This window comes from Oryza sativa, chromosome 10 (assembly GCF_034140825.1).
Source record: "Oryza sativa Japonica Group chromosome 10, ASM3414082v1".
Lineage (NCBI taxonomy): Eukaryota > Viridiplantae > Streptophyta > Magnoliopsida > Poales > Poaceae > Oryza > Oryza sativa.
In genome coordinates this window covers 21,989,863-22,014,831 of record NC_089044.1, presented here as the reverse complement: position 1 = coordinate 22,014,831, position 24,969 = coordinate 21,989,863, and the positions used below count along the sequence as shown (strand labels likewise).

The 24,969-nt window shown below is 43.8% G+C and overlaps 6 protein-coding genes across 7 annotated transcripts; 2 read left to right on the top strand and 4 right to left on the bottom strand.

Annotated features, from left to right (window-relative positions):
• Window positions 1-150: 150 nt before the first annotated feature.
• Window positions 151-2,340, bottom strand: LOC4349281 (xyloglucan endotransglucosylase/hydrolase protein 31). The gene is made up of 4 exons (XM_015758855.3): window positions 2,023-2,340; window positions 1,812-1,912; window positions 1,504-1,721; window positions 151-860 (listed from the first exon to the last, which is right to left on the bottom strand). Exons 1-4 carry the CDS (start codon window positions 2,258-2,260, stop codon window positions 497-499), a joined length of 921 nt encoding a protein of 306 aa, XP_015614341.2. The 5' UTR covers window positions 2,261-2,340; the 3' UTR covers window positions 151-496.
• A 564-nt stretch (window positions 2,341-2,904) lies between these two features.
• LOC4349280 (uncharacterized) lies at window positions 2,905-6,195 on the bottom strand. The gene is made up of 2 exons (XM_015758859.3): window positions 5,607-6,195; window positions 2,905-3,567 (listed from the first exon to the last, which is right to left on the bottom strand). The coding sequence occupies exons 1-2, from the start codon at window positions 6,144-6,146 to the stop codon at window positions 3,541-3,543; spliced, it is 567 nt and encodes a 188-aa protein (XP_015614345.1). The 5' UTR covers window positions 6,147-6,195; the 3' UTR covers window positions 2,905-3,540.
• A 918-nt stretch (window positions 6,196-7,113) lies between these two features.
• Window positions 7,114-10,742, top strand: LOC4349279 (zinc finger protein GIS2). 2 transcript variants are annotated; one of them, XM_015758858.3, is made up of 4 exons: window positions 7,114-7,288; window positions 7,905-8,128; window positions 9,165-9,260; window positions 9,961-10,742. In XM_015758858.3, the coding sequence occupies exons 2-4, from the start codon at window positions 8,025-8,027 to the stop codon at window positions 10,502-10,504; spliced, it is 744 nt and encodes a 247-aa protein (XP_015614344.1). In that variant the 5' UTR covers window positions 7,114-7,288; window positions 7,905-8,024; the 3' UTR covers window positions 10,505-10,742. The 2 variants fall into 2 exon arrangements, with proteins under 2 accessions (XP_015614344.1, XP_015614343.1); XM_015758857.3 differs by having other exon boundaries at window positions 7,901-8,128.
• A 387-nt stretch (window positions 10,743-11,129) lies between these two features.
• Window positions 11,130-14,043, bottom strand: LOC4349278 (very-long-chain aldehyde decarbonylase GL1-10-like). Its single transcript, XM_015758856.3, has 5 exons — window positions 13,593-14,043; window positions 12,901-13,223; window positions 11,737-11,884; window positions 11,610-11,642; window positions 11,130-11,442 (listed from the first exon to the last, which is right to left on the bottom strand). The coding sequence occupies exons 1-5, from the start codon at window positions 13,920-13,922 to the stop codon at window positions 11,371-11,373; spliced, it is 906 nt and encodes a 301-aa protein (XP_015614342.1). The 5' UTR covers window positions 13,923-14,043; the 3' UTR covers window positions 11,130-11,370.
• Window positions 14,044-18,482: 4,439 nt separating this feature from the next.
• LOC4349277 (uncharacterized) lies at window positions 18,483-20,537 on the bottom strand. Its single transcript, NM_001423096.1, has 8 exons — window positions 20,325-20,537; window positions 20,177-20,259; window positions 20,053-20,094; window positions 19,854-19,895; window positions 19,433-19,516; window positions 19,169-19,256; window positions 18,948-19,045; window positions 18,483-18,851 (listed from the first exon to the last, which is right to left on the bottom strand). Exons 1-8 carry the CDS (start codon window positions 20,485-20,487, stop codon window positions 18,819-18,821), a joined length of 633 nt encoding a protein of 210 aa, NP_001410025.1. The 5' UTR covers window positions 20,488-20,537; the 3' UTR covers window positions 18,483-18,818.
• Window positions 20,538-20,767: 230 nt separating this feature from the next.
• On the top strand, window positions 20,768-23,855 carry LOC4349276 (putative magnesium transporter MRS2-G). The gene is made up of 4 exons (NM_001423097.1): window positions 20,768-21,226; window positions 21,313-21,758; window positions 22,509-22,793; window positions 23,291-23,855. Exons 1-4 carry the CDS (start codon window positions 20,836-20,838, stop codon window positions 23,573-23,575), a joined length of 1,407 nt encoding a protein of 468 aa, NP_001410026.1. The 5' UTR covers window positions 20,768-20,835; the 3' UTR covers window positions 23,576-23,855.
• The last annotated feature ends 1,114 nt before the right edge of the window (window positions 23,856-24,969 follow it).

Genomic DNA, 24,969 nt, shown 5'->3' with positions numbered 1-24,969 from the left:
CCTCAACCAATACAAACTAGTGGCAGAAAGGATTGTTATAGGCAACAACATACTCTGTAGCTCAACAAGAGCCTCAAACTATACACTACCGACAAACAATTTGTGACAATGCATTGCTTCGAAGTTGATAAACACTTAAACAATGCAGCATGACACAACTTTTTTTTTTAGATAAAGGTATTTTTTTTACCCGGCCTCTATATCCAACCGGATGTATACAGTCCATTTAAATTGGGAATTTGGCCCTTCAAAAAACCCAATATGAAATTTGCTCATATAGAAATTTTAACTCAGGATCTTATGGTGCTACTTAAGTCACTGCAACCACATTATGATACAACTGACGCATTGCATACGATAATGATTTTAATCAACTTATGCACGCCTCAACTACCAAATTGCAGCTGTGCAGCATGCAGTTCACACTAATTCGATCACACTTCACATGAATCCAACGAAGCAATGAGCCAATGAGCAATAATCTTGACGCTGTTCATCAGCACTCGGGGTAGAAGGTGTGATCCCTGGAGTAATCCTGGCAGTAGTAGTAGACCATGGCGTTGCGCTGCGCCCACGCCATGGCGGCCTCCTGCTGCGGGCTGAGCGCCGCGGAGCCGCCGCCGGACGACGCCGGCACGGGGCTGCACGCCGGCGGCGCGGCGGTGGCGCAGCCGCCGACCTTGAGGTCGGCGAAGCGGGAGACGAAGGGCTGGTAGCGGTAGTCGGCGCGGTAGCGGCCGCCGTCGGTGGCCCAGTCGGAGGCGTCCCAGATGGATCCGTACGCCCACATCTCCCGCTCCGGGAACGTCCCCTCCACCTTCTTCTCGTACCTCCTGATCGGCACGTCGTCCACCAAGAACCTGACCACTCGCCACCGTCGGCAGCAGCTTGCTTAGTTTAATTAATTACTACCTCGCACTAATTTAATTTGATTTGTCGGTTAAAAATCACACTCACTAGTCCAGTACTACAATTACTGCCCTATGAAATGACATATATATATATATAATGATAAATACTGATTATAGAAAAACTATGGGAAAAAACTCGGAGAACAAACAAAAAAATTATATGTCATTTCATAGCATGACCTGCGCTATGAAATGATATATATAATGATATTCATTTTGATCGATGCAATTAATTAGGATCTCGATGAAACGGAGGAATTTTAAATAAATTATGTAAGATGCTTAACATGAGTACTCGTATTTATGGCTAATTATTCTTTTAATGATAGGCGGCGTATCAATCTATAGTAGGACGTCTTAAGATATGCTGGTCTAGTCTTTCGGAGATGCTTATAGGGATAGGGTATACCGAATATGTGTGTGCGTTCATAAGTGTGGATGTGAGCGTTTGTACTGTATTTCTAAATCACGTAAAAACCCTGTAAAATTCGTTACGTTCGAAACAAGCTCTAATTTACTGATTGAGCACACGGTTTTTCAACGATCGCCGCATGAGTTACATGCAAACTTACATGAGACTTTGAATGCTTACAAGATTTGGTCGGGGTTCCAGAGGATGGCGTAGTGGTGGAAGCCGGCGGTGGGGTCGAACCAGAGGTGGAAGCGCATCTCGCGGCCGACGATGTTGCCGTCGCCGGAGCCGCGCACGTAGACGTTCGTCTGCAGCGTGTACGGCTCCCCCGGCACCGTCCCCAGCAGCTCCATGTCGATCTCGTCGTGGTGCCCCGGGTACTGCTCCGTGTTCGACAGCTGCATCCATACAACACAAAAACATAACTTTTTCAGCGAAATTCTACTGCACATTTCACTGAAATTTGCATGACAAAAGTTGATCAATACGTAGAAGGCCGTGTTGACGCCGGCGGTGTAGCCCGGCTGCACCCTGATCGACGCCCCGAAGTAGCCGTTCCGGTACGACCGTGTCGACTTGAACCCGCTCCCTATCAGCATCGAATCGACCGATCAGTTCAACCCAAAAGCCGAAAAGTATTTACAAGTCAACTACCAGTTTCACTCAAAGGCTTAAGATGAACAGAGAGTACAGACATACCTGAGCTACGGTCCATCCACAGGGTGAGAGACTTCTGATCCTGGGACAGGGTCTGGTGCTGTGGGCCCCACAGGGTGCTGTACCCTTCATAGAAGGCCATCGACCTGAACATCTTGCTTGGGTAGTAGCCAGGAGAAGGCTGAGCTTCTGATGGATGCAGTAGCAGCAGCAGCAGCAGCAGAATCAGAAGAGGAATGCATGCTGATCCTGGGATGTTACCACTACCAGGCCTTGCCATTTTGTCAGTTATAGTGATGTGAATGAATGATGGGCTACTAGTTTCTCTTCTTCTTTGTGATGAATCTCTCACTTGTTGGAGTGAGTCATTTATAGGATGATGTGTGGCTACTAATGCATGCATGGGATGGGACCAAGTGATGGCAGGTTGATGGATGGAAGGAAGTTAATTGCATGAATCTTAGGTAGAGACAAAAACTGGGAGATTTGGATGAAACTGAACACTGCTGGCATAAAGGCTGAACAGGATGTTGCCCCCCTAAAGAGGGTTTGTGTGATACGGCACACAAATTTTGGATGTTGACGCCTCACGAAAACAGGAAACCTGAGAAAGTGAATTTGCAAATTCTCACCATGAAACTGCATACCTTTGGTTACTGGCAGCATTAACAAAGTTGATTTCCCATGCTGCCTTTCTTCCGATGGTAACTAAGTTTGCAGCCTCACTTTCGGTTACTACACATCAGCAGCAACGAATATCATATATATGCTTATAATGCACCTGAAACTTTTTCCCTTTACCTTCTTTGGTGAATTACTCCACGAAATGTTCCTTCCTCCATTACTCTGTTTTGGTATTTTGGCTCCAATTGGGAGAAATTATTGGAATTTTTTCTCATGGATCAGACAAAAGGTACCATCACGTACACACTATCTTAACTTTTTTTCAGAAACTTAATTCACTGTTCACATAATTCATCTTCCCAATCATATGATAATTCTATTAATTCACACATATATAATTCATCTTCCCAATCATATGACATACCGACACACGTTTCATTGACAAACTGAAGGGAAGAACAGTTGAGTAGCTGCCCAACCAATGGATTAGGCCTAAATGATGAGCTTTTCCTTTAATAGTGGACAGTGGTCCACATCTTCAGTTAATTGCCGAACTAGTATCATGGTAAACTTCCACAGGATATGATCTCTGCCAGTAGTACAGTAAAAACCATACTATACACATGCAGGAAATGGTTAAGACATGCACATTCTTGAACGCTGAACTGAACTGATCAAGCATGGATATGCAGTTTTGCATAGTTTCTCGTTGGCACATCGTCTTCATAGTCACAAGCAGCACAGGTGGATCAATCATTAGATTCAGAGCTCCACATAAGCGCCGGTGCTGGATACTACGATTGATCAGAGGGTGTTGTACTGTGCATAACGTCCTTGGAGCATCTGAATGTGACTGATCAGCTTCGTGTCTCTTGCATCTTTGTGCTGCCCTTAACTCCAAACAGCCCCGGACGCAACTGGTGTTCAGTTGGCTGTTCAGAATTGGAAGATTGATTCTGCAACCTGCACCGCACCAACAAGAGGGTAAGTACACAAATCCAAGGTTGAATTCTTTAGGTTGTCTTCAAATGGTCACTAACTCACTACTACCAACTCTAAATACGCATTGTGTCAGTGATAATTAGTAAAAGAAAAATTCAGGAATGTGTAAAGCCTGAAAGCATGACAAAAGATAGCAGGTTAAGAGAATCTAGCTCCCTGTAGACCCACACGATTGAATGCGCACAACATTCCAAACGAGAACAGATGCTCCTTAGAAATTAAGGACTATATGTCATGAAATCGCAGAGGACCCTTCAATTGTTCACATGATCAGGGTACTGGATACAGCACTGCTGAAGGTTCTTATATTAACTATAAACTATGCTATCTGCCTTCCTGACAAGAGGCTCAAACTGAATGCATTTTTCTCTCATGATAAACTTTACATTTTATCTATGGTACCTACACTTATCCTTGAGGCCTTAAACTTGTGGAGATGAAAACAGGTGAAGTCTGCAATCAGTGCAATTGCAGGTACTTCAGAGTTGCTTGAGAATTCATTCCTCAATCTCTCTTCAGTCACATCAAAATCCAGTGTAATTGTCCACTTCGAAAAATCCATTGTAGCTGTGTGCAACAGTTAGGTAATCAAGCTACAGTTTACAGGCATCTATTCGTACTCAGGGGCTGGAGGGCTGGGGCCCTTGACCCTCCATGGCGCATTTAAAAGGAAATCTCCCCTAGCTTCACTGACCGACACCAATGAAGAAATGCAGTTACATGGAAAACATAAGAATATTTCTGAAAAAAAAATGGCATTTCCAATTTCAAACCTTAGGTCCCTGCAGCTTTCAGTTTCAGCAGATAAGTTTAACTGTTATCCCTGTCTGATGCCTGGATATATCTGAATGCGTTCAAATTTGGGATAGCAAGTGTCAATTTAATTAGCAAGAAATGGGCGCACCCAAAGTTGATTTGGTGGATACCCACACACCTTCGACCAACTGAGCTAAGTCAATTGACTCAGTTCTTATCTTACGTCTGCTCAAGTCTGTAACAACTTTCTTGCGCTTGACCATTACATATAGATAGAAGCAAACTGTGGTCTGAATGTCTGAAAGGTGCACAGTTCATCACTTCAGGCTGAAGGTTGATGAGGCACCTCTTCAGTTTTCTCATAAGTCGATGAGACACCTTAAGGTTGACAATAACGATGCGCATTACCCACTCGATCATACATAGCAGTGTAAATTATATTTGTTTGCTCACTTCTGCTGATCCCTATTTTGCCATGATTTTAGCCTCACTCTGGAAATCTGGTGAAGACTTGGAGCATCGATCGTTTACAAACCTTTGTCAAAGTCTCTTGCTTATGATATGTGAGAACAATAGGAAAGCTTGATTGAAAGATGTGATTGCCAGTCACTGTGCTAGGTTGGTGTTAGTCAAAATGGTAGCATGTGGCATTGTGCGCTCCCTGTCAGCAATGACATGTTGCTACAAGTCTAGGTGAGCAAGTGTTATAGATTATTAGTATGTTAAATCAATATGCTAGTCTAACAAGATTTAGCAGCATTAGCTCCAGTGCCAACTACCAATTTCCTCAGTATTCAACTGGAATTCGCTTGAACTGGAATTCGCTTCCAAAATACCGGTGAATCATTAGTATTCGACTGATGTGAAGAATTCGTCCAAAAAGTTGTCGAGAATTCAAAGGCACAGCAGGGTAATATATGATCATAAAATGCTAAAACCTCTTAACTAGAGAATAAATATTCCACAAGCTTATCAGATATCTAAACCAACGCAGAGGAGGTACTGAAAACTAAAAAAAAAAGGAGCAACTAACGTGTACTACCAAACTAGATTGGAAGTGGTTTAAACTAATTCAGAGTTCATAATCTGATCTCAAAGGAAAGCGAGATCATTGACGTGCTATACACTATTTGGACATACAAAGTTACAATCCAATGTGTTGTAGTTGAAATGCTTGCGAGATATTGTTGCGTAGCAGCATGCCAACATCAAGGCATTTCATCGAACAGAGAGGAGGCGCTTACCTCCAAGCGAGGAGGTGGCGACGTCGCCGGTGTGGGATCAGCCGTGCAGTACAGCTCCCTCAGGGTGTCGATGAGGGGGCGGAACCCGTCGCGGAGAGGCACGACGGAGACGGCGCGGAACCGCTCGGCGGCTCCCTTCGCGAACGCGCGCATCGCCACGCGGCACACCTCCCCCTCCAGGGCCTCCTCCGCGGCGCGCGCGGCCCCCGCGTGCGCCGCGAAGAAGCGCGCGAGCTCGTCGGCGGGGCAGCCGACCAGCACGCGCGCCGCGCGGTCGAATAGCACGACGGGCACGACGCGGTCGTGGGTGGCCACGGAGGCGCGCAGGCGGTAGACGCGCGCGGGCACCGGGCCTCCGCCGCCGCCGCGGCCGGTGCAGGCGGCGCATGCGTCGGCGTGGTCCGGGAGCGCCCGCTCGCAGCGCGGGCAGGAGAGGTAGCAGAAGTCGGACATGTCGGCCGCCACGACGGTGCAGTACGGCGGCGTCCACGTCGCCGCCGGCGCCGCCGCCTCGCCGTTGCTGCAGCCGACGAGAGCCATGACCTCCCACGGCCCAATAAGGCCCAAGGCCAATACGCCAAGCTACAACGGAGTACTACGTTAGGCCATCCCAACCTTTCAGTTAGTGTCTTGACAAGAGAATTTAGCGAGGAGAGGCGTAAAAAAGATGAATAACCATTTCTCATGCAAGAAATTATCTCTACACAAGAACCAAGAATAAAATAAGAAGATAGTTGAATGAAAGAAGATAGTAGTAGAAGAGAGATGATTAGATAGGAATTTAATTTAAAAACACCATCTATTGAATATATATTCTATATAGTTTATATGACATGACAAGTATAATAATTATTTGATAGTTTCAGAGTTAGGGATGGCCTAAGCCACGACAACTCTTAACTCAAAGATCACTAGTTTGTATCACCCTAATAAATATGTTACATGCAACCCAGAAACCATCAATTAGTTTTTATATGTATAGAAACTATATATATCTAAAAGATGATCTCTTCAAATTAAATAATCATCCAATAACATTTTTTCTATCTCCTTTTATCTATATATCTCATTCATTTTTGGTTTTTACTTAGAGATGGTTTCTTGCATGAGAACTGGTTTATTCATCTGTTTACTTTGTCTTGTTAACTCTCTTGCCACATCAATTTTTTTTCTTATGTAAAAATATATTTAATACCGTGGATACCAGATGATATGGAGGATCAGGATAACCTCATCACTTTGGACTGGAGGGAGTACTTAGATACCAATTTTGGCGTATTGGGCTTGGTCCTTGTTGGGCCGTGGGATGTATGGCTCGTGTCGGCTGCAGCAACGCCGACCTTTCTTCTCACGGCCCAAATCCAAATCCGGCAATCCCCAACACCTACGAGTAATCTCCACCGTCCATTCGAGATCGGACAGCCATAAAACGCACGTGCTCTCGCTTCGGTGGAGCTCTGGATCTGACGCGTCCTCTTCTTCCTCCTCCTCGAGACCTCGGCACCTCGCACGCCACGCTTCTCCTCCTCTTCCTATCCCAATCCACTCGGCGACCCCCCTCGCCGTCGCCGCGCTGCGCCGGCGAGCGCCACGGGAGCAGCAGCCCTCGCCGCTCCGCGGCTAGCTAGCTCGTCTCCTCGTCCGCCTCGCGCCTGCTGGAGATCCGCCCCCCGACCCCCGTGGTAAGCCCTGGACCTGGGGTTGGTTTTCGTCTGTCCCTAATCTGCCGCTGATGTGCGAGCCGAAATCAAATCTATCGACGAGGTTTCGTGCGGTTAGTGTGGGATCGATCGATTTGCTCGGTAGTATCTGTAAATCCGCTCGCTGTTACTGGTTTGGTCGCTCGCTCGTCAGGTAGGGTTTCGTTCGCTGCTCTCGCAAATTGGTCGTGGACTCGTGGTTCAGCGCGCGTGCATGTTTGTAGGATGGGAGCGTAGGTTGTGGAGTAGTCGAAGCAGTAGGATGGGAGCATAGGTTGTGGAATAGTCGAAGCAGTAGGAATATGGGAGCATAGGTAGTATGGTTGTTGAACTTGAATCCTATGGTAAAGATATGATGATTTGTTGTAGATTGGGCGGTTGTGTTGGGGGGACTAGGAGGGAAATCTTGTGTATGAGCAATTGAGCAAATGGCTCGATGGTCCTTGTTTGTAGTAATCAAGGATGGAGGAAGGTGGGGCATTCGGAGAGTCGTTTGCCCTACTGTTGGAATTCGGGCCTGTGCTTAGGAAAGGATGGTTGCTGTTGTTTGGGCTCATGGAGCTGGAATTCAGCCTGTGGTTTTGTTGTGGACAGGAAGGAAGGAAGAAGGGAGGGTTGTAACAGCCTAACAGGTTGTGGGAGTCTTGGAGGTGCTGGTTTTGTGGTGTGGTGTTCGCAGTTTGGTTGGAGCTTGGAGATTTAGAAGGAAGGTTTGACGATGAGCAGCCGCAGCCCGCCACCAAAGGACCGCAGGATTCGTACTGAGCGTACCTCATACCGTGATGCGCCATACAGGAGAGACAGCCGCCGTGGTCCTAGCAGGTTTGAGTTGTCTTGTTTAAATAAATAAAGAAAATGAGTATCTGGCACCGTATATCCTAATGTTGCCGCTTGCTATCAACCTCTCTTGATCATGTTGGCAGGATAACCATAATTGTCATTTCTGTTTGGATGTATATATTCTCTGTTTTTCTTCCACAATAATTACTTATGCATGTAGTATTTGTATAGCCTCTTGATCTAAGGCCATGAATCCATGACCTATGTTGCTCCAGTATGTAATATGGATAGGGCGACACTACATGTGGTCAACCCATTGCTGTAATCTAGGCTAAGGCAACAGTTAGTTTATCTTTTTCTTTAAAGGAGAAGTTGGTTTGTCTTCATGTCTTTTGTCTATATCTATACTCTATATACAATTCTAAAAGACTCCAGTGGTGGTGGCAGTGAATCTGCCACCACCACCTACTCACTGTCATGTGGGCCCATGACGATCCTACTTTCAAAATTTAAGCAACTTCTTCAGAGTTGGTCAATACCCAATATACTTCTCCATGACTCCCAAATTGTACAAGGTTCTCCAGTGTAGCAAGTGACCATTCCCTCTACAATGAATGAGGTCTCTAAAAAAGTGAAGAGTTTTCTCCTTTTAGATAAAATGAAGTTCCCCATTATGATGTCTATACTTACTATGCCTAGACTCGAATTAAAACAGTCGGGTATATGTATCAACTATCAATTCTAACATGTCCTGTTGAAACTCCTATAGTTTATTATTATTTCTTCAAAATCCATTACAACGCATGGGCACTCTGCTAGTAAAAGTAAAAGAGTACATGGAGTACGATGGACCTCATTCCCTTTATTGGACGATCACTTGGTTTAAGTGTGCAAAATGTTCAACAAGGCATAAGCTAATGTTGTTTCGTGATTTTCGGAAAACCCTCTCATGATTACATTAGTTTGTCATGATTCATGACCTGAAGAGTGCAATTTAATAAACGAATTTCAGATTCCTGTCAATCTGCAATGTATCTGAGCTTTTGTATCCTCCACTTCTTTGTTTTCTTCCCTGCAGATTTCCTAATGATTTGTGCAACAATTGTAAGCGTCCAGGACATTTTGCTAGAGATTGTCCAAATGTGGCTCTTTGCCATGCATGTGGGCTTCCAGGGTAAGGACTATTTGTTATTCTGTTTTGCAGATATTTCATGTTCTTATAGCCTTTAAAGAAGTCTTCCATTATTCAGTATCTATTTGTGGTGTACTTGTGTTTATTTTCTCTTATATTGTTTTGCCATGCTTTTAAAATTCTGTATTCTCAATAGCACTGCTTGTTTATGTCATTGTGTATTTAGAACCATATCCATCTAGATTACAAATGTGCAGTGAATGAGACGTGATCTCAATAATTGTGACAGTTCAACCGTAATGAAGTTGATGTTAGGTGAACATGATAGATGGCTACATTGATTTGCTAATATTTAACAGTTTTGAGGTACCCCATGCTCCTTTCGTGATGGATGAGACTTAGTGTTGGCATCACCAATTATTTGAGATTTGTTCCCAAAACACGAAACATGGTTCATTGTCTTTTAACAGTTCAATTTATAGTATGCATCTAATATTTTTTTATTAGCTTATTCATATTTATGACAAATCAGCAAAAGGTAGCTAAAGAAACTGAAATGTTGAAGCTTAAGCCATGCATAAAGTTGCCAGAAGATGGTTAGTAACAGTTAAGCAATAACTTGTGGAATTAAATAATTGTAATTTAAGTCACAGATTATAGTTTCATGTGATCAAGAATGCTTACATGCTTCACCTTCTTATCTGTGAGCTAGCATTACTTACTCTAATGCTTACTTTGGCAGGCACATTGCAGCAGAGTGTTCTTCCAAAGATCTCTGCTGGAACTGCAAAGAACCTGGCCACATGGCTAACAGCTGCCCAAATGAAGGGATATGCCGCAACTGTGGCAAGTCGGGTCACATTGCAAGAGAATGCAGTGCTCCACCAATGCTGCCAGGTGAAATGAGGCTTTGCAGCAACTGCTACAAACCAGGGCACCTTGCTGCGGAATGCACCAATGAGAAGGCCTGCAACAACTGTAGGAAGAGTGGCCATCTTGCTCGTAACTGCCCTAACGAGCCCGTCTGCAACCTATGCAACGTGTCAGGACATTTGGCCCGAGAGTGCCCCAAATCTGATGCTATCAATGAGAGGGGTGGGCCTCCTCCCTTCCGTGGTGGATACAGTGATGTGGTCTGCCGTGCTTGCAATCAGGTTGGTCATATGAGCCGTGATTGCATGGCCGGTGCGTTCATGATCTGCCACAACTGCGGTGGTCGTGGTCACATGGCTTATGAGTGCCCATCTGGGAGGCTTATGGATCGGTTTCCCCCTCGCCGTTTTTGAGTGATTTTCCAAGTGCTCAATCAGATGACTCTTCGTTGGGACCGGCATTATGAATAATCATATCTCGTGCTTTATGCCTTAAGAATGTTAGTGTATTTCAGATACTTCAGTTTTCATAGTTTGTCAGCTTACTTGTATTTGTCGGTTCTGCTGTTTAACTGCGATACTCGTTGATCGGTGAGGATGAATTCCAGATGGGATACTTGTTTTAATTCCTACAAACTTGAAGTTAGTCTTATATGCCTTGCAGTTGCATCTGTGTGTTTTTATACCCCAAACTGTAGTCTGTACTTCCAATCCGGTACTGAAGCGCCCTTTTGAACTGGCACACAAGCTCGGCATTGCTCCGTTGCAAGCTTTTTTTCTACCCCCTAATTTTGGTGTGTGAACGTAATTCGGGTAATTCGGGAAGAGTATGCTGCTGATTTTCTCCTGTTTATTGCATATCTGAGCCAAGTAATATTTCTGGAATGGACGTTAACATGCCTCGATAGTATCAAAAGGCATAACTTGTTATCCTTGCCTACGATAAAGTCTCGATTAGTAGTCGATTTGGCATCAAAACACCAGAGAAATGCAGATCATTTGCTTCTACAGCGCATATTTCACCCAAAAAAAAAACATATACAGCAATTGGTTCTGACTCTTTCAAGTTGAGCGCAAACCACATAAAGACTACCCGAGTCACAATGTTATTGGTCAGCGTAACAAGTTCCATGGATGCTCACAAGTCACAGCCACAAAAACAAAAGGCACAGCAGCACGACACTACTACAGAAATCGAAACAAAATCAAAACACTACACAAGCCGTAACGAACAAAATGACCAGGGAGGCATTCCAGATTTTGGCTATATATAGGACAGTTTAATCCAACTTCGCGTAGCTCAATCCATTGCTATCTGCTTTCTCGCCTTCCGTTTGCCCCAGAGCCTTCATCTGTTTCATCCAAGGAAACAGGAAGAGAGAACGAAAAAAAAAAAAGGTCAGCTACTCTGTCAACTGAGTTGCCCATTTGACACATAACAATTGTACAAACTGAAAATTCTCTGGAATTGAAGCATAGAAAATGACCGGAGATAGCAACAGTGCAAAAAGAAAACTACCTTTGCTTGGTACGCCTTATGGTATCTGTAACCCTGAAAAAACAAGAGCACAACATAAATATGTCGTTCTTGTGTGTTGGGGGTGGGTGGGTTTAAACAGTTGCATTGTGTAAAAGCAGATACTTACTTTGTCGGTTCCATATAGATAATCACAATACGTGAAAACAGAAGCGAAATTGCTCTGACTCTGGCGTCCAACATAGTGATGATAATCATGGTATTCTGCGCCTCCATAGAATGGAATATACTTTGTCAGGTTGAACGGGAAATCAAAGCTGCAAAAATAACAAGATAATTTTGTTATGCCATGTAAACACTACACGAGTGCAACAGCAATGTGATGGGCGATATCATTTGGTCAGTGCAATAGCAAAGTGATGGGGAATACGGCAAAAAGTATGGTCATGATACTCAAGTTTTATGAGTTGACACTGACACAATATTGATATGACCAAAGCATATACATGTCTTTTTATTTATTTTAGAAAAGGGGTTGGCGGCTTTCCATCCTTTTAAGTTAAAGTTCAAGCAACTTAATTGCTTCTATATCATCCATGGTCACATACTACAATTTTATGAGTGAACACTTGCAGAAAAACAATGGATCAGACCCAAAACAGTCTAGTAATCTTGCATTGTTGCTAGTTCTCCATGTCTAGCATAGTATCATATACACTAGTAAATATGCATATCTATTTAAATTTGACAAGCTGCTTAAAAAAAACTAATATCAATCATTACACTCCAGATTGCTTAGAGTTGTATAATTTTGTAATTAAAATCACAAATGCACTTTTTTCTCAAATTAATTAGTCTAATCAACTTTAATGAATTGAAAGTGTAGTTGCAAAATTGAACAAGGTTACTCATTTGCTACTTAAATTTCTTTCTACTAAAAAGCTGCAGCGAATGCTGAACCATGGTCTGTAGTCTATTCTAGCATTATTCTGGAAATAGTAGATAAAAGCATCCTATTTCTAGGTAAACCTTTTCTGTTCAATAACTCCAAATGCATCAACATAGGTACCTGTATCCTATGTTCCAAGCTTCCAATTGGAAACAAACCCTCTGTCCAAAAATCCATTTATCACTAACAAATCAAAATGCCATGCAGCTAGATTTGCAATCACCCACTAAATCTATCCACAACATATCCATCCATCACTAGCAACAAATCCAAATACTTGCCAAGTCAACACAATGCTGTGCACATCGTTAGACTTATATTACGTGATAAATTATGCATCCTCCAAACAATCCAAAGAAGGGGGGAAGTACAAAGTTTCCTTACCCGCTGTGTGTCTCTATGGCCTCCATCTGGCGGAGTACAATCCAGAGCCAGAAGGTGATCATGTGACCAGGTGCAAGCGCTGGCCCGACAAAGGAGGGGATGCCGAGGATGAGCACCTCAGCCCAGTGTGCATATGGCGCGGCGAATCCAATGGGTGCCGTGAACTCATGGTGGACACGGTGGATCTTCTCATAGCCCCACTCCCCATGTAGCAACCGATGGATCCAGTAGTTGAGGTAGTCCTCAACCAGGAAGTACACCAGCAGCTGCGCCGCCATCTCCCCCAGCGACGGCAGTGGCAGCCCTGTGTGGATTCCCACCATCTGCAATGTTCAAAAACGACCTATCTTCTTTATTTGATCTCTAGAACTACTATAATAATGCACCACATATAAATAATAGTAAATGATATAAAAGGAACAATCTTCTTTTACTTAAGAGTATTAAAATATCATCAAGACGACCTTAGATCATGTGATTGCATCTCACAAGGGTTCCCGGATCACAAATCCCTTCAAATCTCGCAATCTCGAACTGATGGATCACCCACCATCTTACAAATCCAAATTCTAAGCGCCGCATACGCGTAGTAACCAAATGTCGCGTTCTTCCTTCGAATCTAATCCCCGCGGCACAGCATTGCGCGGATTCATCGACGAGAGCCGCAGAAAAAAAAAGAAGAGGAAACGCACCTTGACGGTAGGGTAGGACACGAGCTGGAGCGGGCCGATGACGAGGAAGAAGAGGCGCATGACGTCCCTGTAGCAGCGGAAGAACTCCTCCCGGGAGAGCCGCACCTTGGGCTGCAGCTTGAACGGCCCCACGGCGGCCGGCGCGCGGAGCTCGAGGAGCGCGACGGGGAGCGGCGCGAGCGTGAAGACGACGAAGAGGAAGAGGATGTTGTGCCAGAAGAGGACGTAGTCCGGGATCCCCGCCGAGTACCTGAACCACAGCGACTCCGCCGCCGTCATCGCCCTCCCCAGCGCCGCCTCCGCCTCCGCCGCCGTCGCGTAGGGCAGCATCTCTCCCCGCCTCCGCCGCCGCCGGCGAGCCACTCGAGATGGCCCCCTCTTTGCGATTCCCGATAACTCTAGGGGGTTAGGTGCAAAATGCCGCTTCGAGTGGCCTCGCGTCGTCGTCCACAGCTGGACAGTGCTGTCCTCTGCTTTTTATGATGGCATGTTTGTCTCACTGACATGTGGGGCCCACGTAAGGCGCGGTGTGCGGTGGGCTCCACCTGGCAGTGAGTGGGGCCCGCTGCTCCTTTGTTGTTTTTGCTAATGCTGTGTGGCTGGATCTCGCATGCATATATGGTATGGAGAATTGGAGATGGAGATTGGAGAGAGCATCTGTTGCTCTTTGACTTTCTGTGGCCATGAATCCACTCCAAAAACTACAAATACTCGAAAATTCGATTGTTTGTTCAATGCTGTGGAGTAATCAGATGTTCGATCTGGAGATTAAGAAACAAATTAGCTGCAATTTGTGTTACAAGTTGGTGGCAGATCAAATTAATCAAACCACCAAATCATATTTTTACAGCTGAAGCGTTGGATACTCCTCCAAATTTCAGCACAAATGCGTGCCTAGCCAGTGCATTCATGATAGAGAGAAAAAGATATCCAGTGCTACAGGTCATAGACAAGATGGATTTCATTTATTATGGGGGTTTTTTTATATATAATTTACATCTTAGAACAGCTATTAAAATACTGGAAACTATTGAGATGGCAATAGTTTTATCAGAGAATAAAAGAGCTATAGTAGCAATAAGTGATCAGGGGACAACAATGTGAGTATATAGGATTTAATTTGTTCGATCGCCCATACAAATATGTTCGTGCTTTTAAAGCAGCACACGTACGTACGTACGTCGAATCGTCGATGCATGCATTGTTTGGTCATCCGTATTTATAGCCAATGCAAATTTCTTACGTGCGAAATGCAACTACACATATGCCACCTATGCATCCACGTTCCCAAGAGTCCAACCACCAGCAGCCATAGATGTCGATGTCATAAGAGCACTACGGCTAGGGAAAAGAACAAATTCAAAATGTTGCCATCAATGTGCATTTTGTCACGTTATATTTTGTTTTCCCGATTACCCAGCAGAAATATACGTACAATACCACTACACGTAACATCACACTTGCACGCCCGTCAAAATAAACACACACTAAACAAAATGAAAACCAACAATGCTTATATAAATTTATTATTATTTTATTGAAAGTTCATTTACGTATACTCGTAGCTTAATTTTCATACACGCGAGGATTTAAATCCGGTAGGTAAAATTATATATCGATGACTCCACCATTATTCCGTATCATTTCTCATTTCAATTCAATGCTATAAAAATACTACAATGCACTTGCTTTTCCTCAACAACCTACCCGTCAACCTCTTTCCTAGAGAGCGACGTGTCGGGCATATACTCTCTCTGTTTTAAAATGTTTGACACCGTTGACTTTTCAGTACGTGTTTGACCATTCGTCTTATTCAAAAAATTTAAGTAATTATTTATTCTTTTCATATCATTTGATTCATTGTTAAATATACTTGTATGTACACATATAGTTTTACATATTTCACAAATTTTTTTAATAAGACGAACGGTCAAACATGTGCTAAAAAGTCAACGGTGTTAAATATTTTGAAACGGAGGGAATACATTCATAACAAAATGTCGTACATTTTTATACTTCGATCTTACCAAAGTTAATTGGATTAGCTATCTATTATCGTTTTTTTGCTGGTCCATTTCGGAAAGTAGCTAGCTAGATGCATTTTTCTATGGCTAGCTAGGTACGATGTCGAGCTAGCTATGTGTCATCGCCTCAATTTCGGCAGTTTTTCTTCCTCTCCTCTCGTGACTTCTTCTGTCGACAAAGTGGCATGGTTTCCACGTCCAAATTCAGGTATGCCAGGCCGCCGCCTATGCATACATGTATACTCAAGCAAAATTGTTAGGAAATGATAAGCGAACAAACGATAAAAAAATAATAGATCAGTCACAGAAGACACGAGATTTAACGTGGAAAACCCTCTCAATACAGGAGAGAAAAAACCACGGGCGCCAGCCAGCAAAATATCTTCACTATATCTGGGGTGAGGTTACATCGCCGCACGGCGGTTTACAAGAGGTATATATATGGTGGAACCCTAAAAAGGATGACGATCCGTTTTGCGGGGGCTCCGGCCCAAGCCTCCCGGTGACGGGCCTCCGCTCTGCTACGGCAGAAGCTGGCCTTTATTAAGTGCAAATGAATTTGTATCACAACTCAACAAAAATGAACATGTTTTGTTATGATAAAATAAAATATATAATAATATATCATATATGTAATATATTTTTAAATAAAAATGCTAGTATGATTTGTTGCTTATTTGATTATATTTTATTTACTTGATGCAAACAAATATTAGACTATTATGTGATATTAGAAACTAATTTAAAAAGTCCAAAAGTAGCGGTATATCTTTCATAGTAGTAGTTTAGATAAACAGGTATGCAATACCACGCACATTTCAGACCTCTCAACTTCATCAAGCAATTAAATTTCTGAGTCCCCTCATGTACTGTGTTAGATACTTTGGACTTGAGTTTGCTTAATTTGTCCCATGTATAGCCCCATAAAATTTATTTTTAAATATAAGTGGTTTGCATTTAGTTTCAGGCCTCCATCCTTAAACACACAAGATACCATCACAATTGTATATTTCTATGAGAGTATGAATACTACTTATATAGCTTTATTTTTTATAACTATTAGGTACAAACTTTTTAACAGTTCATAGTATAATTATATTATAACTCATATATATTATATATGTATTTAACTAATTAGAAGTAGTCTCGCCGAGGAGCACTTTTGCTCACGAGGTAGTGCGGCTTTTTTCTCTTGGGCCTGTTCAGCTGCACTTAACTTTATTGTTGTGCAGTCAACACAAATAGTAAGTTGAGTTTGCAGCTGCAGCAACAACGGCTGCGTACAATGGCTGTACCAGCTAGCCGAACAGGCCTCTTGTAGACACGAATCTCAAGACGACCCGACGGTCCACAAATCAACTGTTTGGCAAAACAAATTTATCAACAATTGTATAGCAATTCAGATCCTTTAATCCACGAACAGAGGATAGTTTCTTTTTCCGGCAGGTACAGTAAAACACACCAAAAACACATCTATAAATCCAAGGATAGTTATCGTCCTTGGCCCTGTTTGGTGGAGTTTAAGATTCTAAGAAACAACTGGTGAGAATTTGGAGAAGCTGGGAAACCCAGCTTCTGACTTCTAGTTTATTTTCTGTATTCTACAACTACAGTTTCTCATAATCTAAGTGAAAATTTGGATTGTTTGGGGAGCTTCTAGCAATAGCAGCTTCTAGAAAAATCTCCAGCTACCAGAAGCTCACCCAAACAAGTCCCTTATTAGGTGCATCACCAAACATGTACATCCTCTCGTACTCGATCCTCCTCGGATTGACGACGAAGCGGTGACTGAAAATAACACAAACACGTGATACCGAGCCAGCATGCACGGTAAGGATGTAAGTGGATCGATCCGTAAACTCACTTATAGTACACAAATGAATGGGTAACCGCCGCCGGCGGACTGTACAGAGGCGTCGTCAAACGGGCGGCGCACATAGTTTCCCTGGGGCGTGCAGACACCGAACGCTCCGACGACTTGCACGCTCCATGCATCGCCGGGAAACCTGTCTCTCTCTGACGGCTCACGAGCAATTCGCCTGACAAGTGACCACCCCTCATGCTCAATGTTCTGCATCACAAACTGACACGGCAATACAACAATTAATACTGGTGCTTAAGTTTAAACTGCTTGCTTGTGTCCATCTTGTATTCATTGTTTGCTGGCTAATTTGGCCGATCTCACTTTGTATATCTCCAGTGGTTGAGCACGTGAGTCGTCAAACATCCACTACAGGCGGCAATTTTACAGCAAGGATGATCAAATCTTCAGATTAATAATCTAGCACCTGCTACTGCTTTGTCCCTTGTGCTGTGTCCCATCTCTGCACTCTGCAGCTTCAGATTTGGACCGGTTCATTGATCCCACATTCCACCACTCGATCCAAAACATCTCACATACTCACATGCCTGGATGCTCAATCAAAGGTAGTAGTATCATCTGCATCTTCAAGTGCACTGTGTGCAGTGGCAGTCCATAACCAGGACACGAACTCCATACATGCATGCACAAATGCACTGGATGCAGAAGAATTGTAGACATTCAGAGTTCCGGATAAATGGCCGAAGGATGATTGATGGAGGCGTAGACGACTGTGAGCGGAACAAGTTGAGGTCTGTGGTAGTTAGAGGTCTTTTGTTCCATTTTAGATGACGTAATTCATATAAAATACCGTTATAAATTCTAAGTGTTTTCTATTCGGTGTTTCAGTTAGATATCATCAGGAGGGACATAGGGGTTTGTCCCATAACCTTGAGTATTTTATTTATCTTTTCTTGACTCATTGGTCATGTACCTGATGGCAGAGACCAGAGATTTAAATCATTTTCATGTCTAAAAAAATTAGAAAATCTGAGAAGGAACATCTCTTAATCTCTTATGCATGTTCTTACAGAGAACTCTAGCAATCTGACCATATCCATCAGCCAACCACCATTTGAGCCATTATGGTTCATGTTTGACATGGTTAATCTCCCTCTGATTCTTAGAGCCTTCCCATCTTAATTGTAGGCATTGTAGGTACTGACGTAGAGTAATGCACCCACGACTCTAATACTTTTGGCACCGACGCCATTTAAGGAAAAAAAAATCCTAGTTTACACATATAATCCTAACACTTGGAGCTGGTGATTTCAGTAGGTGAGTTTGATCACTGCTGCCTGATTTCTCTTCATGGGCCTTTCCATCAGCTTAGCCCAGTGGCTACATTAGATTCTCTTCATTGCTAATTCGTTCCTGTATGCAGATTGTATAACAGAGAACATATAGCTCAATTTCTCCAAATAGGAAATACAAAAGAATTATACACAAGTTAGAACAATCAGAACAAACCAGCATCTCGTGGTCACCCATTATTTCCTCGATCACCTCACCAAGAATCTTGTCTGCACTGTTAGGAACAAGTGCTGCAAAAGCAGCTGGTTCCAACCCTGAACAACAAGTAGCAGCTCATTAATTTTGACAACACATGATCTGCAAGCTTCCAAAGTTCATTTATATGATCCCAGTTAAGTGTAATAAATTTCACAGTTTACATAGGACAATCGAGTTACCAGTTTCTGGGTAGGAATTGATGAACATCATCATCTCTTCACCAGTCAGGCCAGAAAATATACAAATTCTTGGCATTGACTTTGCAATCTGCCAATTGAAAATGAGTGTTAACCGTTAACAAGTGCTCAATATCCTGATCTAAGGTCAGAGATTAATTGATTGGCATTTGGTATCTGTAACATCAGCACAATAGTGATGTGTCAGCTGTTAGCAGATTAAGACTGAAAAGAAACGTGAAAATAATGAGAATGAATGATTCAGACCTTGACAGCTTCTATACTAGGTTGCTCAGTGTGCATGGCATCCCACAACGTTTGCTTTGTCATTTCTTCTGTACAATGAATCACCTGAAACAAAGCCATATGAGCATATAACTGACCTTTCAGATTATCCATAGATTCATATAAGCATGGTTGCATTTCGTCCTTTGAATGATGCACTTGCACGCTATGAATTTTCTCCCTGAATTTCATCTTAGATGATTCTTGCCGATGAGACTAAAGCTGAGTCCCCATATTTTATCCCTTCTTCTAGCTTCTATTTGCTCTCATCAGAAGTCAGAAGATACATTTTTGTTCAAGTTTACTACATGCGCAAGAACAAATAGGAAAAACTGTTCTATGTTTTGATGTCATAAAAACCAATATCATTACATGCGAATGGCATCAGACAACTATTTTATACCTTGAGAAATTCTCCGTCAAGCTCTCTCAGGAACTCCTGAACCTGCACGAATTATGCATTTCAGGTAAGCTTATCGAACATTCAGAACAACAAGAAGCACACACACCAAACATACAAATCAATGCACCATATGTCTGGTAATTTCAGACAAACAGGACCGTTCTGTTCTGCGTGAACAGTTCATTGACTGCGTATTTACCTTGTTGGTTTCGCCTTCCTCGAATCCGATGAGCAACAGCGCCTGACGAACACAACCAATTCAGATGGAGATCAGCACAGAAGCAGCAAATAGCAAGGAAGAGGAGCCGCAGCTAGCAACTCACCGGCGGTCCGTACATGGGATCCTCGGCGTTCAGCGGCACGAACTTGGAGTCCTCCTCCTCCTCCATGAGTTCGCCGGGGACCCCTGCGGCGGACGTCCATCAGATCAACGCAACCAAACCAATCAGCTAACCGTGGATGCATCCGCACCTTCGGGAGGCGGCGACGATCGGAGCAGCCGCCACCTTCTCCCCCTCCTCCGCTGCGGCGCCAAGACGCAAGCGGAGGCGCGCGGAGATCGAGATCGAGGGAGTAAGATGGTGGCGGAACGGCGGAGGAGGAGGAGTACGGGGGTGGCTGCGGCCATGGCCATCGTCGCCGGCGCCGGCGGTGAGGACGACGACGAGGGGAGCTATCCTCCTCTGTGTGGTCTCCGCTTCGTCGGCGTTTTCCCGCCACCACCACGCAATCTCAGCCGTCCGATCACCATCCTGCGTCTGAGAGTGGAGGAGGCAGAGCCTGCGAGAAATCGCGCGGTTCGTGTTGGGCTTCGCGCCCCGCTCCCAAATGGGCCGGGCCCGACCCAATCGCTTCTGGCCCAGTACGGCCCATCAAGCGGCGCATTACACGCGGGCCAACGCCTTCGCCTCTCCGGTCTCCGAAGCTTTTCTCCCCCGCACGCGACGACCTCGCCGTCGCCGTCGCCGCCGCCGCCGCCGCCATGGGGAGGCGATCCGGGGGGAGGAAGCTGCCCTTCTTCGCCTCGAACGCCTCCACGTCGTCCTCCACCAAGCGGACCCGCTCGGCGCGCCGCCTCCCCTCGCTCACCAGGCCGCGCGCGTCGAGCTCCCCATCCCCGGCGTCGCCGTCCCCGCCGCCGCCGTCCGCGTCGCACCCCGCCCCTCCGTCCCCTCCCCTCGCCGTATCTCCCGCCGGCGCCGGTAAGGTCGGGAAGAAGAAGGCCGGGGCGCGCCTCTGGATGCGGCTCGACCGGTGGGGCGTCTCCGAAACCCTCCATCTCGACAAGGGCTCCATCATCCGACGCGCCGGCCTGCCGCCGCGGGACCTCCGGATCCTCGGCCCCGTCTTCTCCGACTCCTCCAGCATCCTCGGTGAGCTCGACCACGCCCCCATTAGTATCGATTGCTGCTTAGGGGGTCGCTTTTGTTGTGACAATACACAATGTTTAATTGTGCAGCTAGAGAGAAGGCGATGGTGATCAACCTAGAATTCATCAGGGCGATCGTTACGGCCGATGAGATCCTTCTACTGGATCCTCTCACGATCGATGTGATCCCTTTTGTTGAGCAATTGACACATCATCTCCCTCTCAAGAACCTGGTGTGTGGGAATGGTCAACCTGGTGGTGATGACCATGGGGAAAAGCATGATGACTCGCATGGAGATCAGGTGCCCCGCCTTAACGAGGCCACCGGAGCAGAGCACGAGTTGCCATTTGAATTCCAGGTGCTGGAGCTCGCACTCGAGACCGTGTGCTCATCATTCGACGTTAACGTGTCTGGTCTTGAAAGGCGCGCCACTCCGGTACTTGAGGAACTGACCAAGAATGTCAGCACAAGGAATCTCGATCGTGTGCGAACTCTCAAGAGTGATCTTACCCGTTTGCTTGCCCATGTGCAGAAGGTACTATTAGAGATAGAGTAGTGCGTGCCTTTGGTCTGGCAAAGTTCAAAGTTTTCATCCCTGTTTGACTGTCTTTATTATTGCATATTAATTTGACTGATCAAAAGCTATATTCATAGTATGTTCTAGCTGTTCTTTTCTGTGGTTAAAGTTTAATTGCACTAAGGGGCATGGATGATCCAAACAGGCCCTAAGACAATAATATTTCTTCTTTGGAGCTATGTGGATATAACTGAACTTAAAAGCAGTACCGAATATTTGTTCAAAAGAATAGTGTGCCTGACATAGCCAGTATAATTTTACCATCTCAAACTTATAATAGTTATGGTTCACCGTGGACCAATCACCAACTGAAGTCTGCTGTGCCGTGGTCCTGTGTGCACGGGGGAACAATTGTTTCATGTACATAGAGATGTTGTAGTGCATGTGTTGAAAGAGCCAAAGTCTTCAGGTGTATATACTTTGGATTATCAAAATACATGTTTATATAATTTTAGTTCTTACTGTATGGTTGGAACTTGGGGCATATAAAACAAAAGGTGGTTATAAACAACTGATTTTTTTTTTGTTCGTGATGTTCTATGTACCTACCTATTCATTTCTTTTTAAAGCTTGTTGATTTTATTTTATATGCAGTATTGCTGCTGGGTAGTTTGGCTGTACTTTTGAGAACCTTGATGGTTACCTGCATGCTGCTCTAAACAAGGGTTTCTTCTGAAGATATGTATCTTAACCCTCATATCATTTCAGGTCAGAGATGAAATAGAACATCTTCTGGATGATAATGAAGACATGGCACATCTGTATCTAACAAGGAAGCAATTACAAAACCAGCAAGTTGAGGCTTTAATATCATCGGCTGCTTCCAATAGCATTGTTCCTGGAGGAACAAGTCTGTCCAGGTTGAACAATAGTTTTCGGCGCAGCGTGAGCATCGCTACAAGCATGCATTTGGATAATGACGTGGAAGACCTAGAAATGTTGCTTGAGGCTTACTTCATGCAATTGGATGGAATTCGCAACAGAATTTTGTCGGTTAGTCCTTTTACCCATATTGAAATGGGGTAGTTGCAGTTTTACTTGGATCTACTTAATGCTATATGACTTATCCTAGTGTTCATTTGGACTTATTCTCTGCTGACTTATCATAATGAATATAACTGTAAGTTCTTGTTGGAGATAAATTGTAAAGATACACAGCCACGTCTTGTTCCTAAACATATATTTGAGTTAGTATTCAAGTTAGCATAGATGTTGAATTCTTTAACTACTAGAAGTTGCTAAACATATATTTGAGTTAGTATTCAAGTTTGCAATAGATGTTGAATTCTTTAACTACTACTAGACTAGAAGTAGAAGTTGCTAAACATAGATTTGAGTTAGCAATAGATGTTGAATTCTTTAACTACTAGAAGCACATCTCTCTTTTCTGATGAAGAAACAAGGAAAGTATATCACTTTTCTGTATAATTCTTTGGCGCCCTTATGCTATATCTTGGCGTGACATAATTTCTCGTTTGGGAATTAAACAGGTTCGAGAGTATATTGATGATACAGAAGACTATGTCAATATTCAACTTGACAACCAGCGTAATGAACTTATTCAGCTTCAGCTTACACTGACTATTGCATCCTTCGGCATAGCTGTCAACACCTTCATAGCTGGGGCTTTTGCGATGAACATCCAGAGCAAATTGTACAGCATTGATGATGGTAGCTTCTTTTGGCCATTTGTTGGGGGCACCTCATCGGGCTGCTTCATGATCTGCATCGTCTTATTATGGTATGCCCGGTGGAAGAAGTTGCTCGGTCCTTGAACACAATGTAACAAGTCACGACTCATGAGAACTGTCTCGCTGTAAAGGGCATGCATTTTGACTTGTAACGTCTGCAGAAAGGAGCAGTCATTTGAAACATAAAAGAGAATCCTAGGATTAGGGAGAAACTCTAATGCATTTATGTTTCACTGGTAAATAAGATACATTTTCTGTAGTTTTCCCTTGGTAAAAATATAGTATACTAACATGTTATGATCATCAGCACCCTTGAATTGATTGTGGATTTGTGGGTTATAGGGGATCCAATCATCCTGAGGCAGCAGTATGTCTTCTTTGCAGAGAGATAGCTGATGAATCACTGAACTTTATGGACAATACTGAATAGTATATCGGTATGTCATTAACTCATTATATTCCAGTTAAACCATATTTAGACAAATATTGGTTATGGCCAATTGAAGCTTTCTTCCATGGCCCTGTGTACATGAAGGATTGACGGGGTTGTTTGGTTCTACACCATTCTTAACATTACCAAATAATTGGCATTGCTCAAATTTGTCCCTTATTTGGCTTGGTTAAGTTTGGCACTAGCCCAGCCCTAAATTTTTTGCCTTGCCAAATCTTGCCAAATAAAATGGCAAGGCTAGGAATGGTAGAGAACCAAACAAACCTGAAATAACCCAGCGAAATTTGTTGAGGGAACCCAGACATTTGTGGAGAGTGACGTGCATTTTTGCTTGAGACGTCTGTACTCTGTAGAACGGGAGCATGCATTTTCACGTTTGAAGGGTAAAAGAAAACCGTAGAGACTATAGTGAGAGACTCTGATGTTCTACGTTTCACGAGCAGTAAACAACACAAATCCATTATATAATATAAACTCATTTTATCCTGCTCCAATGCAATCCTGTCAATTCATGACACGGTTTTTGCATTAGTTCTAAATTCATTCCTGTGACACGATTACGAAAATGACACGCCAAAAGAAACACATACTTCTGAGAAACGATCAAACCAACAAACATAAACAAATCTCTCAAACCCCCTGAAGAAATATTCCACCAAGACATCCTAAATTATTTATTTTCCCGGTAATCTGATCATGCTAGTTGGTTATTCAGATTTCATAGTTTCGCTACCGAGCGTTGGTACGCACGCTGAGCAGCGCAGGAACCAGTTAACCACGTGCCGCACCAAACTAGCAACAGATGCATCAACTGAAAAGGTGAACACAAAATGCATGCAATCACAACGGCTTCACCGTTTCATGCTGCCCCCAATTTTGGTTGACATCTGTCATAATCATGTAAACAGCATGATGCTGACAAAGGCTGAGTTCAACAGATTTTTGCAATCATCATCTTCACAGGCCACTTTTGATTCATCATTGAATTCATGGTGGCTGGAAACTATTATCATGAAAGCAACCTGCT

Bases quoted from the DNA above. Each gene is read 5' to 3' on its own strand.
- LOC4349281 (XM_015758855.3), bottom strand. From the start codon at position 2,260: ATGGCAAGGCCTGGTAGTGGTAACATCCCAGGATCAGCATGCATTCCT. The intron at 1,913-2,022 runs GTATGTCTGTAC...CGATGCTGATAG, and splicing joins GTGGATGGACCGTAGCTCAG to GGAGCGGGTTCAAGTCGACA. The intron at 861-1,503 runs GTAAGCATTCAA...GCGAGTGGTCAG, and splicing joins TGGAACCCCGACCAAATCTT to GTTCTTGGTGGACGACGTGC.
- LOC4349280 (XM_015758859.3), bottom strand. From the start codon at position 6,146: ATGGCTCTCGTCGGCTGCAGCAACGGCGAGGCGGCGGCGCCGGCGGCG. The intron at 3,568-5,606 runs GTAAGCGCCTCC...GGTGCGGTGCAG, and splicing joins CGCCACCTCCTCGCTTGGAG to GTTGCAGAATCAATCTTCCA.
- LOC4349279 (XM_015758858.3), top strand. From the start codon at position 8,025: ATGAGCAGCCGCAGCCCGCCACCAAAGGACCGCAGGATTCGTACTGAG. The intron at 8,129-9,164 runs GTTTGAGTTGTC...TCTTCCCTGCAG, and splicing joins AGCCGCCGTGGTCCTAGCAG to ATTTCCTAATGATTTGTGCA. The intron at 9,261-9,960 runs GTAAGGACTATT...TTACTTTGGCAG, and splicing joins CATGCATGTGGGCTTCCAGG to GCACATTGCAGCAGAGTGTT.
- LOC4349278 (XM_015758856.3), bottom strand. From the start codon at position 13,922: ATGCTGCCCTACGCGACGGCGGCGGAGGCGGAGGCGGCGCTGGGGAGG. The intron at 13,224-13,592 runs GTGCGTTTCCTC...TGAACATTGCAG, and splicing joins TGTCCTACCCTACCGTCAAG to ATGGTGGGAATCCACACAGG. The intron at 11,643-11,736 runs GTAAGTATCTGC...TTGTTTTTTCAG, and splicing joins ATCTATATGGAACCGACAAA to GGTTACAGATACCATAAGGC.
- LOC4349277 (NM_001423096.1), bottom strand. From the start codon at position 20,487: ATGGCCATGGCCGCAGCCACCCCCGTACTCCTCCTCCTCCGCCGTTCC. The intron at 19,896-20,052 runs GTAAATACGCAG...TAATTCGTGCAG, and splicing joins AGGAAGGCGAAACCAACAAG to GTTCAGGAGTTCCTGAGAGA. The intron at 18,852-18,947 runs GTTTGTTCTGAT...ATCTGCATACAG, and splicing joins TGGGTGACCACGAGATGCTG to GAACGAATTAGCAATGAAGA.
- LOC4349276 (NM_001423097.1), top strand. From the start codon at position 20,836: ATGGGGAGGCGATCCGGGGGGAGGAAGCTGCCCTTCTTCGCCTCGAAC. The intron at 21,227-21,312 runs GTGAGCTCGACC...TTAATTGTGCAG, and splicing joins CGACTCCTCCAGCATCCTCG to CTAGAGAGAAGGCGATGGTG. The intron at 21,759-22,508 runs GTACTATTAGAG...ATATCATTTCAG, and splicing joins TGCTTGCCCATGTGCAGAAG to GTCAGAGATGAAATAGAACA.